Below are 13,684 nucleotides of genomic sequence, written 5' to 3' on the forward strand. Positions count from 1 at the left end.
AGTTTCGGAGGATCACTTCCGCATGCTCTGTTGGCAGAGAGGAGCATTCAGTTCACTGTTGCTGTGTGGACGTCTCAGCGCTATGTTTACTCTCTGCATGTCCAAAAGTCATGGATAAACCAACCGATGAACAAACATACAGTATTTGTCTGTCAAGTCGGCTCCACTGTGACAAAGAAATCCGCTGTGGCTGTGGAATAGTTTAACAGGAGAGGACATGTTGAGGTAAGTGTGAAATATAGCCTACTGTAGCATGACGATTGACAAACTATTGCCCTCCATGTAAACGCTGCAAATGAATGAACAATAGTATTTATTTAAATGACAATCAAATGCAATGCATGTAGAGATTATGGAACACTATGTCAATAAATAGTTTAAATAATCGACGATGTGTTAGGCTATTTAAGTGGCCTCCCTAAAAGGAAATGCTATTGTTACTAATAGTCATTTTGTTTACAGATTATTTTAGACATTATACCCACACGCCCGTGGCGTGACTTCGGTTCCTGTTTTATGCAAGTCACTGTGTCTGGCACCCCACAATGCTGACGTGCAGCAGCTGATAGATGAAAGCTGTTTTGCAAAGTAAACTAAATTAGCCTACACAATGTCACCGATCTAAATCTGCAAAATCTGAATTCTGCCGAAATGTATATTTTGCAGATGGCGGACGGGCACGTTATCATTAATTGAAGTGAGAAAGATGCAGGTGGATTGCAATGGAAAGTGAGTCTGCTAAAGAGCTCTGATCTCAGAGGCAGACCGGTTCACCATAACCCAAGAGGATTAATGAGAGACGCTTTCTTAGAATGTTACAGATACGGCATTACATGTAAAGCCAGGTCCATGCTATCAAACAGGCAGTATTTCCTGATTTCATAAAGTTTCATTTCCTTTTGGAAATGAGCCCGCTTTATTTCACAGTAGGGCTGTTTTTCCCTGTTTTGGCAGATGAGAGGCTGGTATATGAGGGGGACTGACATAAACTGATATTATTGACAGTGCTGTAACAAGACTCCGTTTCTATTTGGAGCAGGTCAGAAACAGGACACGATGCACTTTGCACAGTCAATACACGTCTCTGGTGTGTTTCTTCTCTGACTTAACCTTATGCTAATAGAAATATGCATGTACCATTTATTTATTAGCTACACTTCTGACTGACATCAACGCCTAAGTGGGTGGACCTCCATATTGTCATCCTACAGAGTCTCCTGTGGTCAGCCGCTCTGATCTGGTGTCAAAATGGCCTCACGGCGGGGAGACATTCCAGGTAACGCAAGGATTGTGTGATAATCTTAACACTTTTTTTGTAAAATGATTGCCAGTTTTGCTGCAGTGTCAGAAAAAGTTTCAAATTAAGCCACAAAAAAAAAAACATTTCTTATTTTCTCCTATCCTTCAGCACTTGAGTCTGGCATGTCGTCCGGACTCTTTGGTGCCTTTTCAACTCCCGTTGGAATGACTCGGCGCAATGTCAGCTATGACGAGCTCATGGATGCCACCATGCATTCACCACCTCCAGACTTCAGTGTGAACATCTTATGGAAAGACCCTGTCATCCCACAGCACAAGTTCAGGAACACTGCAGAGGTGCTTTCCTGTTTGTTTTTACTATATGATCCAAATAGTTTCAAACTGCTTACCCGAACAAGATGTTGTTTGTATTGGCTTGTGTGAAACATCCTGAAGGATGACTGGACACGTTTGATTTGCTCTAATTTGTTGTGTGGTTTGTAAATTAATCATTACAGTATAAACTTGTGTCACCAGGAAGGCAAGAGTGGTGGCAAGTTGCTGACTTTTGAGGCACCATCATCAGTCAATTCCCCAGTGCCTGTGGTGAAAGCCAAAGCCACCTCTTTCATGAGCTCACTTATGATTAGTAAGTCAACACAACCACATGAGGAACATTTATTTTAATTTTGACAAATGACGAGAAATGCAAGTACAAATAAATGTTCTTTGTTAAGACGGAGATACACTAAGTTTTCTTCACTGCATGTTACAAAATTATGTAAGCTTCACCTATAATTATTCAGATGGCGGCTGCCAAATATGGATAAACAATCTTCAGAGTTGGCATATTAAAACATTGACTAATTTTGCATTCACTGTTGACTGTATGCTCATCCTCACTTAGAGCAGACCCAGGAGAACCTACAGAAGTTTGAGCACCGGGCAGGGCTCACTGATGCTGGGTATTCTCCCCACAAGGGGCTCCCTGCTGAGGAGACCTGCTTTCACCGACTAGGTGACGCCACAATACCAGTGAGTATGAAGAGATGTGGGGAAGAAGCTTTGATGTGCCAAGGAGCAGTGAAAAGTATCTCTCATGCCCTCAAATAGTAATACATAGCTACAAATATATATCACACCTGAATGTGTGACAGGTGTTTTAGATGGCAGCACAACTTGAATAAGTGAAAAGAAAAGAACTTCTACACAGTGTCTTGTTTACTGTTAGTTTAATACTACTATTATTAAGTTTAGGCCCAAATGAAAGGTTGCAGGTCTGACCTGAAGTGTGTTTTGGCTGGAATGTCTAGGAGTAAGCATGGCTGTGTGCTTTTTTTCCCCTTTACTTTTATTATTTTGTTTCCTACCACCAGTAAACTGTCGGCAAGATTGAGTTTATTATTCCAACAGATTAGATACATTTGGTTTGGAAATGTCACATTGTCACACAAGCTCTGAAAATACAATATCATAATGCAATGTGATAACATCCCGTGAACACTGAAAACAAGAATAATGTCTCAGACATCAAAATATAACCTGTACAAATAGAAAAAAAAAAAACAGGGTGTTAAATATGAACTAGTTGTAAAGATTAAGTATTAGGCTTTATCCTTTGCACATGTCATGGAAGGTTTAGCAAAGAAAGTTGAAGTCCCAGAGGAGGGTGGATGCACACAGGTTGTATTTTCTTTTGTCTAAATCTGTCTCCAGTTTGCCTGCTGACTATGGCCCACTCCCCATGCTCACATTTCAAGTGCTCTCTGCTGACCTACAATAACATTTACAGGTGTTTTGATGTTGAACACACAAGATCATAAGTGAGGACAATATTCCTACTAAAATAAGTATGGTCCCTGTGTTATTACTTAAAATAATCAAAGGCCATTGTAAGAAATCATATGAGAATACCATATTGTTGAGCCTGTTGAGTGACTGCAAGGTAAACATGAAAAAAACAAATTACGTAATCAGCTCTGTGCTGGTTCCAAAGAATGGAGCTTCCGGCAGTCGTGTTGCCAGGCAACGCCCTTAAATGACCCTTATTTTGTCAAATGGACCAATCACCGAGCTCCTAACAAAAGAGACTATTTGGAGGCCCGACTGTAGTTTATGCCGACGTTACCGTTTTTGTTTTCGAGAAAAAACTTGTTAAAACAGCTAATTATGGACAAAATTAAGGAATCTGTCGGACTGGAGCGTCAAAGAAATCTTATCATAAAAAGGTATGTTGATGAATTACTGTGTGTGCTGTAGCTATTTGTACATTCCGACCAGAAAGCAGGCCGTTAGCAAAGCAGCATTGTAGGTTAGCGAGTAAAGCTGCCATTCGAGCTAACCTGAGTAAACAAAGTAACGCTAGTTGTTCTTAACGTATAATCTCACTATTTAGTTAAATTACTGTGGTGTTTATAACGTTTACTGAGTCGGAAGCAAAGAGACCGAGGTTAACTTTAACTGGTTAAGTACCGTTAGCGTGGTGTGTAGCTTGATTGGTTCATACAGTAGCTAACGTTATTTGATATGTGGCAGTCCAGCCACGGTTACCGTTAGCTTAGCACATTAACTAACGAGAGGTGTTCATTGAATAATATTGCTTAATGATGATGAAAGCTACAGAAATTCACCAGAGACTGCTCCCATCACTGTGGATGTTTAAACTGATAAGAAACCGTCATGTCCCTTTCTAACTCTAGTCTCATGAGGGTAACTAGCTTCAGTTTGTGTCCCCCATGTATGATCTTGTAAGTTAGGTGAATTATATTAAATGGAATATAAAATGGCACTGATTATAGTTGCTTTCACTTGTTCTAACGCTAGATTATGTACAACATATTCCACTTCTGCCTGCCATGTGCTTTCATTAAGTGTCAATATAAATGAACCAGTTGTAAAAGCATTGGTGATCAAATATACCTTCCTCAATTTTATAGAAACACGTGAAGCACTAGGTCTGGCGTGGAACATGTTTGTATTTGTCTTTCTCCACTGCTCCAACTCTTGATAAGTAACATGTTGTTTTGTCCTGATTTGTAATATTCTGGCCGAGGTTCAGCAGGGTTGGAGCGGTGATGAAATCTAACAGGATACTAACCCAAATAATACACAGTAAATTAAAATCCAATCCATATTTATTTTCCATGGCAGTTTTACTGAGCAGACTGCAAAATCACATATACAAGAAGAGATTGATATGCGTTTGTAAGAATATTGTCAATGTTTTTGTTTCCTCCAGAGAGCATTACTGAAATAAATCTAAATGTCAAGGCAAGTATGGTTGAAGATGCATTTGGTTGGTTAGTTATCAGGATTGAAAACTAGTTGTTGCACATTTATTGTTGGAGTAGAAGAGAAGTGATTTCAAAACCACACCAGGTTTATATTCACTTGGACTGGTGGTATTGCAGGTAGAGCGACCTGCTTTCTGAGTGAGTTTCAAGTAGTTTACTATATTCATTGCCGTAATGACTTTTTAAAATAATACAAATGATTGGCTCAGTGCTCACATTATGAATGCTATGATGTTTAATAATAAGAATAATGTGGTTCAACATCAAATCACATAATTTTATCATAGTGCTCTATGTGACCACATGGTCACAGCAGGTGATATGGTCACAGCAGGGGATACGCTCAGAGGATCTGTGACGCACTTTGCTTGGTCTGCAGGTCCAGAAAAACACTGCTAGCCTTTTTTCATTGTGTTTACACGGAGTGTTTGCTCTTTTACATAAGATCAATGCTCTGTCTGTCATAAACATGGGCTGTTTGTCTAACATGGTCATGGGTAAAACAGTGTCACAGCTTTGCTGCTTGTACAGGGTGTACAGGTCAAAGATTAACAACCAGCCAGCTGCGATTTATTTATATTAAAACCTTTTTGTAATCCCTTTCTAATGGAGAGGGTGATTCTGGATCAGTGGAAGGTATTCTTTCATTGCTTGTTTTTTTTCATTGCTTGTTTTTTCTGTCTGTGCAGAAGTTGAGAATGCCAACCGGGGACTTCAAGGAGGACAGGTGTACAACATCAGCACAATCCACCCCAAGTGTCACCCCTTGTGTCACCCCCTCCGTAACACCCAGCGTCACCCCCTGTGTTACTCCCCACACATCACCGGCTGTTAGTCGCAGGTAGGCATAATGCTGCTGAAATGTTTTTGCTCATATTGTTATTTTGTCATTTTCCAACATGGTTCATAGTATGTGCCATGTGGAATATCCTTTCCATGCTTGCTTGTATGTTCATGTCTTGCTCTTGCTTGGTGGTGATACAGGAGCTGGTTCCAGCTGAGTCCTGCGCCTTTTCTTGCCACCCCAGAGCTCAGTTGTTCCAACCCCAGCACAGACATGGGAGGAAACGAGGGTGGAGGTGGAGGAAGTGGAGGAGGAGGAGGAGGAGGAGGAGGAGAGAGGTGGAGCTTCTTTGGAACTCGACCTGTGGTACAGAAGTCCCCCACTGATCCAGGCTGTGATACAAACACAGGTGAGAGAGGTTTATACCCAGTCCTGCATTTGGATCTTGACTGTATTACAGTATTAATACATGTTAGACCCCCACTTATAGATTTTTCTCTGAATACAATAATACCAGTAGTTCCACTGCCAATAGCTCTTGAAATCGGCAGTGATTTTCCAGTGACACAGCAGGGCTAACATCTATCACTTCCACTTCTTTCCTTCAGGCTTTTCATTGCAGTCCTACTTCGGCATGCATAAGTCCTCTACCATGGATAGCACAAACACCCAGGTCAACTTCAAGATGGACGATCCTGCCAACTTCATGCCCCCCAAGATTGAAATCCCAGGCATTGAGGCCAAACGGGCACCCACACGGCCACACAAACTTAAACCTCGGGACATGAATGTTTTAACACCTTCGGGCTTCTAAAGCCAGACCTGTGTAGTAACACCTCTGTACCATATCTTTCCTCCGTCTGGTAGCTCATTTGCTTTCTTGCCTTTCTCTGTCCCTTCTGCCTCCCTGCCAATTCACTGAGGCTGAGCGGAATGAGGATCACCTATAGTATTAGCTTGTCCAGCCCCTTAGACATCACCGCACTGTTACTCCTCCCAGCTAACCTACGCTGATGGATTGCCATCTTTCATAAGCCCACACTCTCCCCTTCATAACTTTTCAGGCTCATTGATCCAAATAAAACGCCATATGAAGTAACTTAATTTGTCATTCCCAATGTTGGTATTGCTTTGAAGTATTATTGTTATTCTGTCATGTAATGGAAGCATTGGCATGCATTGCTTTGCCTTCCTCTTCCCATTGTCAATAATGGCATGAGATTGAAGTTGTTGAAATGTCAGTCCTTTGCTCAAGCTAATCACTTTAGCATTGTCTCTCATACAACTGACCAGCTATTTCAATCCGTAGTGCTCAGTTGCCTCCATTTTTTGTATTTTATTTTATTTTTGAATAAGCTCGCAGATTTGTAGTTGTAGTGCTTTTCTCTGTTCGCATGCAGAGTAGAGTGTGGGATGACTAATATTGTGCCTAAACTTGCAGCATGTTTGCTTTATCTAAGTACAACTTTTGTTTTTATCATGGAAGAACATCTTATTTTACCTAGTGAGAGTGTATGACTGATGACCTGAAGTGATTGTTTTTATTTTTCATTATCTCAACTTAAGTATGTTAATATTGTTCTGCTTTAAATCAACATTTATTCTAAATAATAGTATGTTGGGTTTATTACATTTTTTATATTTCATCACAATATTATTTTAACATGCGTTCAATTTTGCATTCAGTCACAATACAAGAATCCCTGCTGTTTTATTTGAAAAAAGTTGAATTTCAATAACTAATTGCACAAGGGAGATAGTATCCCACTTAGATCTGTAAATAAATATGATACTAATAAGCAAAAAATGGTTCTCTGGTTATTTTCTTCATGCAAACCTATAGTAATATAAGTACATGTCACCTTTACAAGCACCCCACTCCTTTTTATTATAATTATATTTCTGAAACCTCACACTAAGTGAACACTCATTTATAAATGAATGCTACTTGTATACACAGCATCATGCAATTTCTTTTTCTTCTTTTTTGTAAAAAGACACAATTTTGTGATCAGCATATTCAGTATTGTAGCAGTTGTGTCTCACTAATTTAGTCACACATGACATTTCTTGTATTTATTGGTTGCTTATTAAATCAAACTACTACAGAATATGAATTGTGCTGTTGAAATATATCCTAATAATCAGACTAAACTCTTTCACTTCAAATATTGCATCGCTGAACAAATCGGGTGTGGGCAGCGATATAAAATAGTAATTGTGTACCATACATCAAAGTAAAATGTGCAATAATGTATTTGTATATTTTCCTTGTCATTGTCATGATATTGACATATAAAGGTGAAATATAACCGCTGTGGTGATTCAAGGATTTTACACCAACCTTGAGCTACAGCTTTTGTCCAGAAGATGGCACAATAAGCATACAATTAAAACCTGATTGTTGCAAAGGTTTTATACTTTTTATGGTTAATTATTTATATATATTTCTATATATTACCCAGATTAATATCAAGAAGCCAGTGTGTATGCTCAAATCAAATTAAGTATTAAATGGCCATGATATCACTTATTTCCTCACATGAGGAAATTAATTTAGCCACATAGACATGAAGGGCAGAGGTGAGAGGAATCAGGAGAATGTAGATCTCTCTGTTTGCTAGTCCATGAAGTCATCTACTGGGTACACACTGATTTAATTAGTCTTGTTCTACTGTTGGTAGACAGACGTTGATTTATAACAAAAATGATATTGTCAACGATAGCTGATTGTTATAACCTACCCAATCTCCCTCTCCACATCAAAGCAAACATCCAGGCCATCTGACAATGAGCCAGCAGGGAGAAACAGTAAGGAGCAGAGTCCCTCCCCCTTAAGCTCAGCCATGAGCTGCTTTACAGCCTTGTTAAAGTTCTCAGTTTATTGTGTGAGTGTGTAGTAGATTTATTACAGGGTGTGCCTGCTGCCCTCATTATGTTACAGAGACACACAAAGATGCAAATATGGGACAATTATATTGAAGGCTGACTTGTATTCAAATGACGTATCTTCCCTCATATTAGGTGCTGTAGTTCTAACAAAAGAAAGGCAACTTTAAACTTTAATTTATTCAGACATTAGCTGCGGCTCCTAAAGGGAGCTCTCCTTTGCTTAATTACAGGCTGTTGAGTGTCCACGTCTGGTTTGCAGGAGCGAAGGTGAACATCAAATGAGACAGGCAAGTGCAAACAGAGAGCTTTCACTCAAAAGAGATGGATAGACACAAGAAGAAAGATGAAAGATGAAAGAAAATAGGATGACAAAAGTGTGGCCGCGGGGATGAAGCTTGGCTGTTAAAGTTTTGTAAATGTACAAACACAAATGGAGATTCAGTCTTGAGTCTCATTTCTGTTAGAGGCAGGCAACACGGTCACGATAACTGTCAGTAGCACCAAAACCAAAAACACACAGCAGTATAGCAAAGGCAAGAGAAACACAGGCTGGAGGCGCCTGGGAGGAAGAGAAACAAGGAAATAGAGAGCAAAGGGTGGAGTGCCCCAACATTCATGACATAATACAGATGTCTCTCTCTCTGGGTCCGACATGACGTGGTTGCGCAGCCCCCCACTTCTCAGCTCCCCGCCTACACCTCTCCTCCGATCCCACACAAATCATTGAGCTCACTCACAGATGTGCAATGGCAAGCACCACCCTGCCAGTGTGACCACATACCAAAACAAACAGCACAGTCTCATCTGCAATCTGACACGACACACTCGCTTGTATTTCGGAAAACTGGTCTGGTGAAATTCCTTCTAGAACAATCTCAAAACAATAACTTATGTTCCCTCTGTAGGCTATATTTAAATGTCTCACACCCATATGACAAGACTTAGACTTGCTAGTCTTGTCAAGCTACCATGATATGGACACATAATTAGAAAACAATGCTAGTGCCCGTTTAGAAGAAACAGCAAAGAAAGGTTTTATGATGAGCTTGATCTAGTGATCCAGGTTTATGTGTGTTGTTGGTAATACTTTTGGAAAATGAAGTCTAAATGTGCTCTGTAAAAAAGTCAACTTTGAGGGAAGGTTGTGTTCACTTTCAGTTAATTGTCGCTTTATGTCAGGGTGACTCCATGAATATGCCGGGAAATCCTCTCACCAGCTCTTAAATGCATTGAGTGCATTCACTTACAGGGGTTTTGTAATAAACAGATATTGGTCTGCTGACACCTGACCTACACAGAGTCATTATCCTCAAGTGGTAATGAAGGCTCCTGTTCTACTTTTTTATATCAGCAGTAGCTACGTGAGAGTTAAGAAGATAATCCCGATGAGTTTCTTTAAGATAAAGCAGAATAATTATAAAGAACACTGCTGTGATAAGATATTAATGTTCAACAGACACCACTTTATTACTGGAATTACATTTCCTTTATTGCTTGCAAGTTATATACGCAGCATCAAATTCCCTCGTTCAAAGCGATGATGACTAATGCAGTGTTTTTCAGAAGTTATCGACACCATGACACAAGCAGGGTTACAACACTTAACAAGGGATTTGAGGTGGCCCCCTTTGACGTCTGCTGCTGGGTGGGTTCCCTGTGTCGTACGGCTACGCCTTCTGACTCCAGAACCACATCTGGGGCTGATTCACGGTGAGCTGGCCCAGAGGTGAACCCACCAAGCTGAGAGGAGCTTGGAGAACGGGGGGAAATGTCTGTCTGCAGGTATTGTATCCTGTGAAAGTAATCATCAATCATGCCCACTACCTGGGGATATAGAGTGGCAGTGTTAAAGCCGTTAACACAGATGTGAGTCACACACACAAATCAATGTAGTGTGCTTATGTTATGCAATAAAAAACTGCTGTTCCTCATAAATCGTGAAGACATGACCTCTGTTACAGTATCTCCGTGTCTCTAAAGAGACCCTGCAGAAAATGAGTGAATCTTTGTGCAGCTACAGTGTGAAGGGAATGAATGTGTGGGATGCAAGCTTCTGATCAGTACATACAGTAGAGTAGATACTGTTTGAATGTTTTCTAAAAGTGTGAGCCATGTGAAGTGTCATTTTACCCATTTGTATGAACATACTCAAAACTTCTACATTTACATTTACAGATAAATATGCAAAACCATTTGCTTAAAAACATAATAAATACTTTCTGTACCTTGTATCTTGGTTCTGTTTCCTGCTAATCTGAAACAATCAAAGGTTGTTACAGTCTGTATCCTTCAGGCAATAAACGAGAATGAGAAGCAAAAGAAAAGAAACTGAACTGCCAACTGTTGACGTGAACAATCTAACATACTCTTTAAAGGTCACTCTTTTCAAGCAGTAGGGGGACAGGACATTGTTTTTGAATAGCAGTAAAACAAATGAACCGTATACATGTATGTTTTTGTGTGTTTGTCAACCTTTTTTCCTTCTTCTGCTATGTTTATGTATATGTATTTCTTTTTGTATATTGTTCCTTTATTGAACTAAAAATGTTACCTGTTTTATATAACCCAGTTTCCAGTCGGTTTGTCTCTGTGCTGTTCATCAGGCATTCTGCTGCCATCCCCCACTGAGAAACAGAGTGCATTGTTGGGCCCTCCTGTACTGGCCCCCAGGCCCTAACATGAAGCAGATGTGGAAGGGGAGATCCCCTGCCACAAGGTCTGAGCAGTCAGCTGGAGCTCACTAGAGCCACATCCGGTTGATGCACTCACTGATGTCGCTTAAACGCTTACAGAGAAAATACAAGAAACCATTTAACTCCAAATGCGTAACGCTGTCATGAGGGATGAAATGAATTCCCAAGTAAGGTGTTGTACATTGTTGAAAGTATAAATATTTCTGATGGTATCATTGCGATGACGTCCCAACCTGTTTTACCATTATATTAGATAAGTATATACTAATTAGAGAAGATGAATCACCAATGTAGCAATACAATAGAATCACAATGTATATAACAAACTACAGAGCAGACTCTTAGAGCTTTCAGGCTCAAAAGCTCAAAGTAAAGACAGATTAAAAAGTTCAGATTGAATTCCTTGATGATCTGTGGCAAAACCTTGCTGTTTGCCCATCATTTTATATCACTGTATTAGCTCAAGGAACCTTTGATCTTTTGGGTGAATCTCATTTGGATAATAATGTCACAGAGCACACGTAATTACACACATTAATCCCTTAAGCCAGGAGAGGAATGCAGTTCTTTGGCTTCTGTCACTAGTTCACGCACATCCGCTGCACAACTGATTATTACATTACATTACAGTTCATTTAGCCGACGCTTTTGTCCAAAGCGACAATAAGTGCAAAATATCATGAGCACACAACTCCGAACAGCGGGAATCTTGCAAGTACATTAGCTTCACATAGGTGAAATAATTTAAGTGCAGAACAATAGCTTTGAATAAGCCAAACAAAAGTGCAACAAACAAAGAACAGAATTATTATTATTTTATGTTTTTCCTTCATTGGCTCGGTATTATTTGAATATAGTGTTGGGAGTTGTTTGTAGCATTTCCTAGGTTTGGGGAAGGAAGACAGACTGCAACAAATATGAGAAAAGTTCATCATGTAGAGATACATTTCTCTCAGTATCAGTATCAGATATGACACAATCACGATAAATGCATGTGCAATTAATCAGTATAAACATGTCTAAGTCCATTATTGCTCAGAATGTTGACTGGTATCATATCGGTGATCTGTCACAAACTCTGCACAGAGAAACTAGAAGCAGTCGATGAAACCAGTTATATAATTGAACGGGTTTAGTTAGTTAGTCTTCAGTGCTGGAACGCTGTTTTGATTAGACGTCAGAGGTTGATTGCTGTTGGTATTTGTTAACATGATATTTGTCAACATAAATATCCAAACATTTTTATGTCATCATGAATATCAAGTGCTTTTATGAATGATATCTGACTAAATATTAAGTAAATCTGCTTTATCCAGTCATTTGTCAAATCTATTGTTTTGTAATCTCTGTTAAATGTTTGTTTAATGTAAATATGCCATTAGTATTGTTAAATATCATCTTGGTGTACCTGGTACCTGGGATTTCTAAAAAAAACTGTCCTCCTGGTATCTATTTAAGAGGATTATGCAATATTTGAACATACATGAACATAAAAAAGATTTGTATCTAACTACACAGGCTATTAAAGAAACAAATGTTCCAGAGTCCAGGAGCTTTCAGAGGTGATAAGGAAGTGTGTACTTCGTGTGTATGTGTATAATAAAAGTCAATCAGATTATATCATTTCTTATTGTTCTAAGTTTTGCGTCGCATCAGATCATCTATAGTAGCAGTAGAAATATGTGAAGGTCATGTAGTTATAACCATTTCCTCATTAATCTACCACTGTATTTTTCAAAATGCACAATAAAAAAATGTACTTCCTCTTCTACAGAACTGAGCAGCTCATTCTTCCAAAAGTATGCATACATAAAGGTAAGGTGCACTTATTGTGAGGTAATACCAGGAAATGAGTGATAAACTAATTAAAAACCACCTAAGTGATGAGTACCTAAAATAACAAGAGTAGTTCCTGAATAACACTGAATGAAATAAATAAGATGTGTCATAGCAAACCGATAACCTCATCATGGGAGGTGGAACCATGCAAAGTACTGGACTGGTAGACACAGGAATGAATGGTAGGAAGCTTTGCTCCCTGGGCCAGTACAGTTTGAATGCATTGGTCAACAGGGCTCTGGTGTACCTGAGTGAGCCAATTCCCCATCCACAATGCATCAGCAGCTCTGGGGCTTGATACACAAAGTTTTTTCACACAGAATCAGTGGATGATGATATGTCACGTAACAATAGAATCATGGGCACTATGCTCATACACCATCTGGTGACAACCATCCTCGATGTAATTATACAGGAAATATTATTTATTAGAACCCTTTGTATTCCTTAGTGCAGTACGTGCTTAGTCATAGAAACAATACAATTACATGTAACTTAGCAACATTGCAGATATGAATAGAATATTTACTAGGTAGAAACTAATGTATAATATTGTTACATAAATATTACATTTATTTTAAAAGATATGTTATATAGAAAGATGCGCTGCTCCAAATTTAATAGATCAACAGAGAAAATTTAAGTAATTAGTTTCTTAAAAAACCCAGCAGGGAGCCCAAGGGATCAAAAAGTATGCAAGCAAAATATATATATTTTAAATAAGTGTACAATCACACCTGTCAATTATAAGGACAATAAATACATTTCCTGGTTTTTAAGATGCCTGATAATTGCTGTTATTTACGGTCCGATTCTTCAGTCACAGCCTAAAGGGTTGGTGAAACGTTTCAAATAGAGGCAATTAAGTCAGGGTCAGAAATGATTGACAATTGAAATAATGTAAATATGTCAAATGTAGCTGAAAGATGCAAAATGTGAACCAT

At 39.1% G+C, this 13,684-nt stretch overlaps 1 protein-coding gene across 3 annotated transcripts; it reads left to right on the plus strand.

Annotated features, from left to right (window-relative positions):
* LOC115014914 (putative monooxygenase p33MONOX) lies at window positions 1–7,123 on the plus strand. Of its 3 annotated transcripts, XM_029442046.1 has the most exons (9): window positions 2–225; window positions 955–1,039; window positions 1,152–1,276; window positions 1,409–1,596; window positions 1,777–1,888; window positions 2,147–2,274; window positions 5,222–5,373; window positions 5,517–5,725; window positions 5,925–7,123. In XM_029442046.1, the coding sequence occupies exons 3-9, from the start codon at window positions 1,249–1,251 to the stop codon at window positions 6,128–6,130; spliced, it is 1,023 nt and encodes a 340-aa protein (XP_029297906.1). In that variant the 5' UTR covers window positions 2–225; window positions 955–1,039; window positions 1,152–1,248; the 3' UTR covers window positions 6,131–7,123. The 3 variants fall into 3 exon arrangements, with proteins under 3 accessions (XP_029297907.1, XP_029297906.1, XP_029297905.1); XM_029442047.1 differs by lacking the exon at window positions 955–1,039 and having other exon boundaries at window positions 1–225; window positions 1,212–1,276; XM_029442045.1 differs by lacking the exon at window positions 955–1,039.
* Window positions 7,124–13,684: the final 6,561 nt, after the last annotated feature.

The sequence above is a fragment of the Cottoperca gobio genome, chromosome 10 (genome assembly GCF_900634415.1).
Source record: "Cottoperca gobio chromosome 10, fCotGob3.1, whole genome shotgun sequence".
Classification (NCBI taxonomy): Eukaryota; Metazoa; Chordata; class Actinopteri; order Perciformes; family Bovichtidae; genus Cottoperca; species Cottoperca gobio.

Excerpts from the sequence above, each read along its gene's own strand:
- LOC115014914 (XM_029442047.1), top strand. The coding sequence starts at position 1,249 with ATGGCCTCACGGCGGGGAGACATTCCAG. Across the intron at positions 1,597-1,776 it reads AGTTCAGGAACACTGCAGAG|GAAGGCAAGAGTGGTGGCAA; the intron begins GTGCTTTCCTGT and ends TTGTGTCACCAG. Across the intron at positions 5,374-5,516 it reads TCACCGGCTGTTAGTCGCAG|GAGCTGGTTCCAGCTGAGTC; the intron begins GTAGGCATAATG and ends GTGGTGATACAG.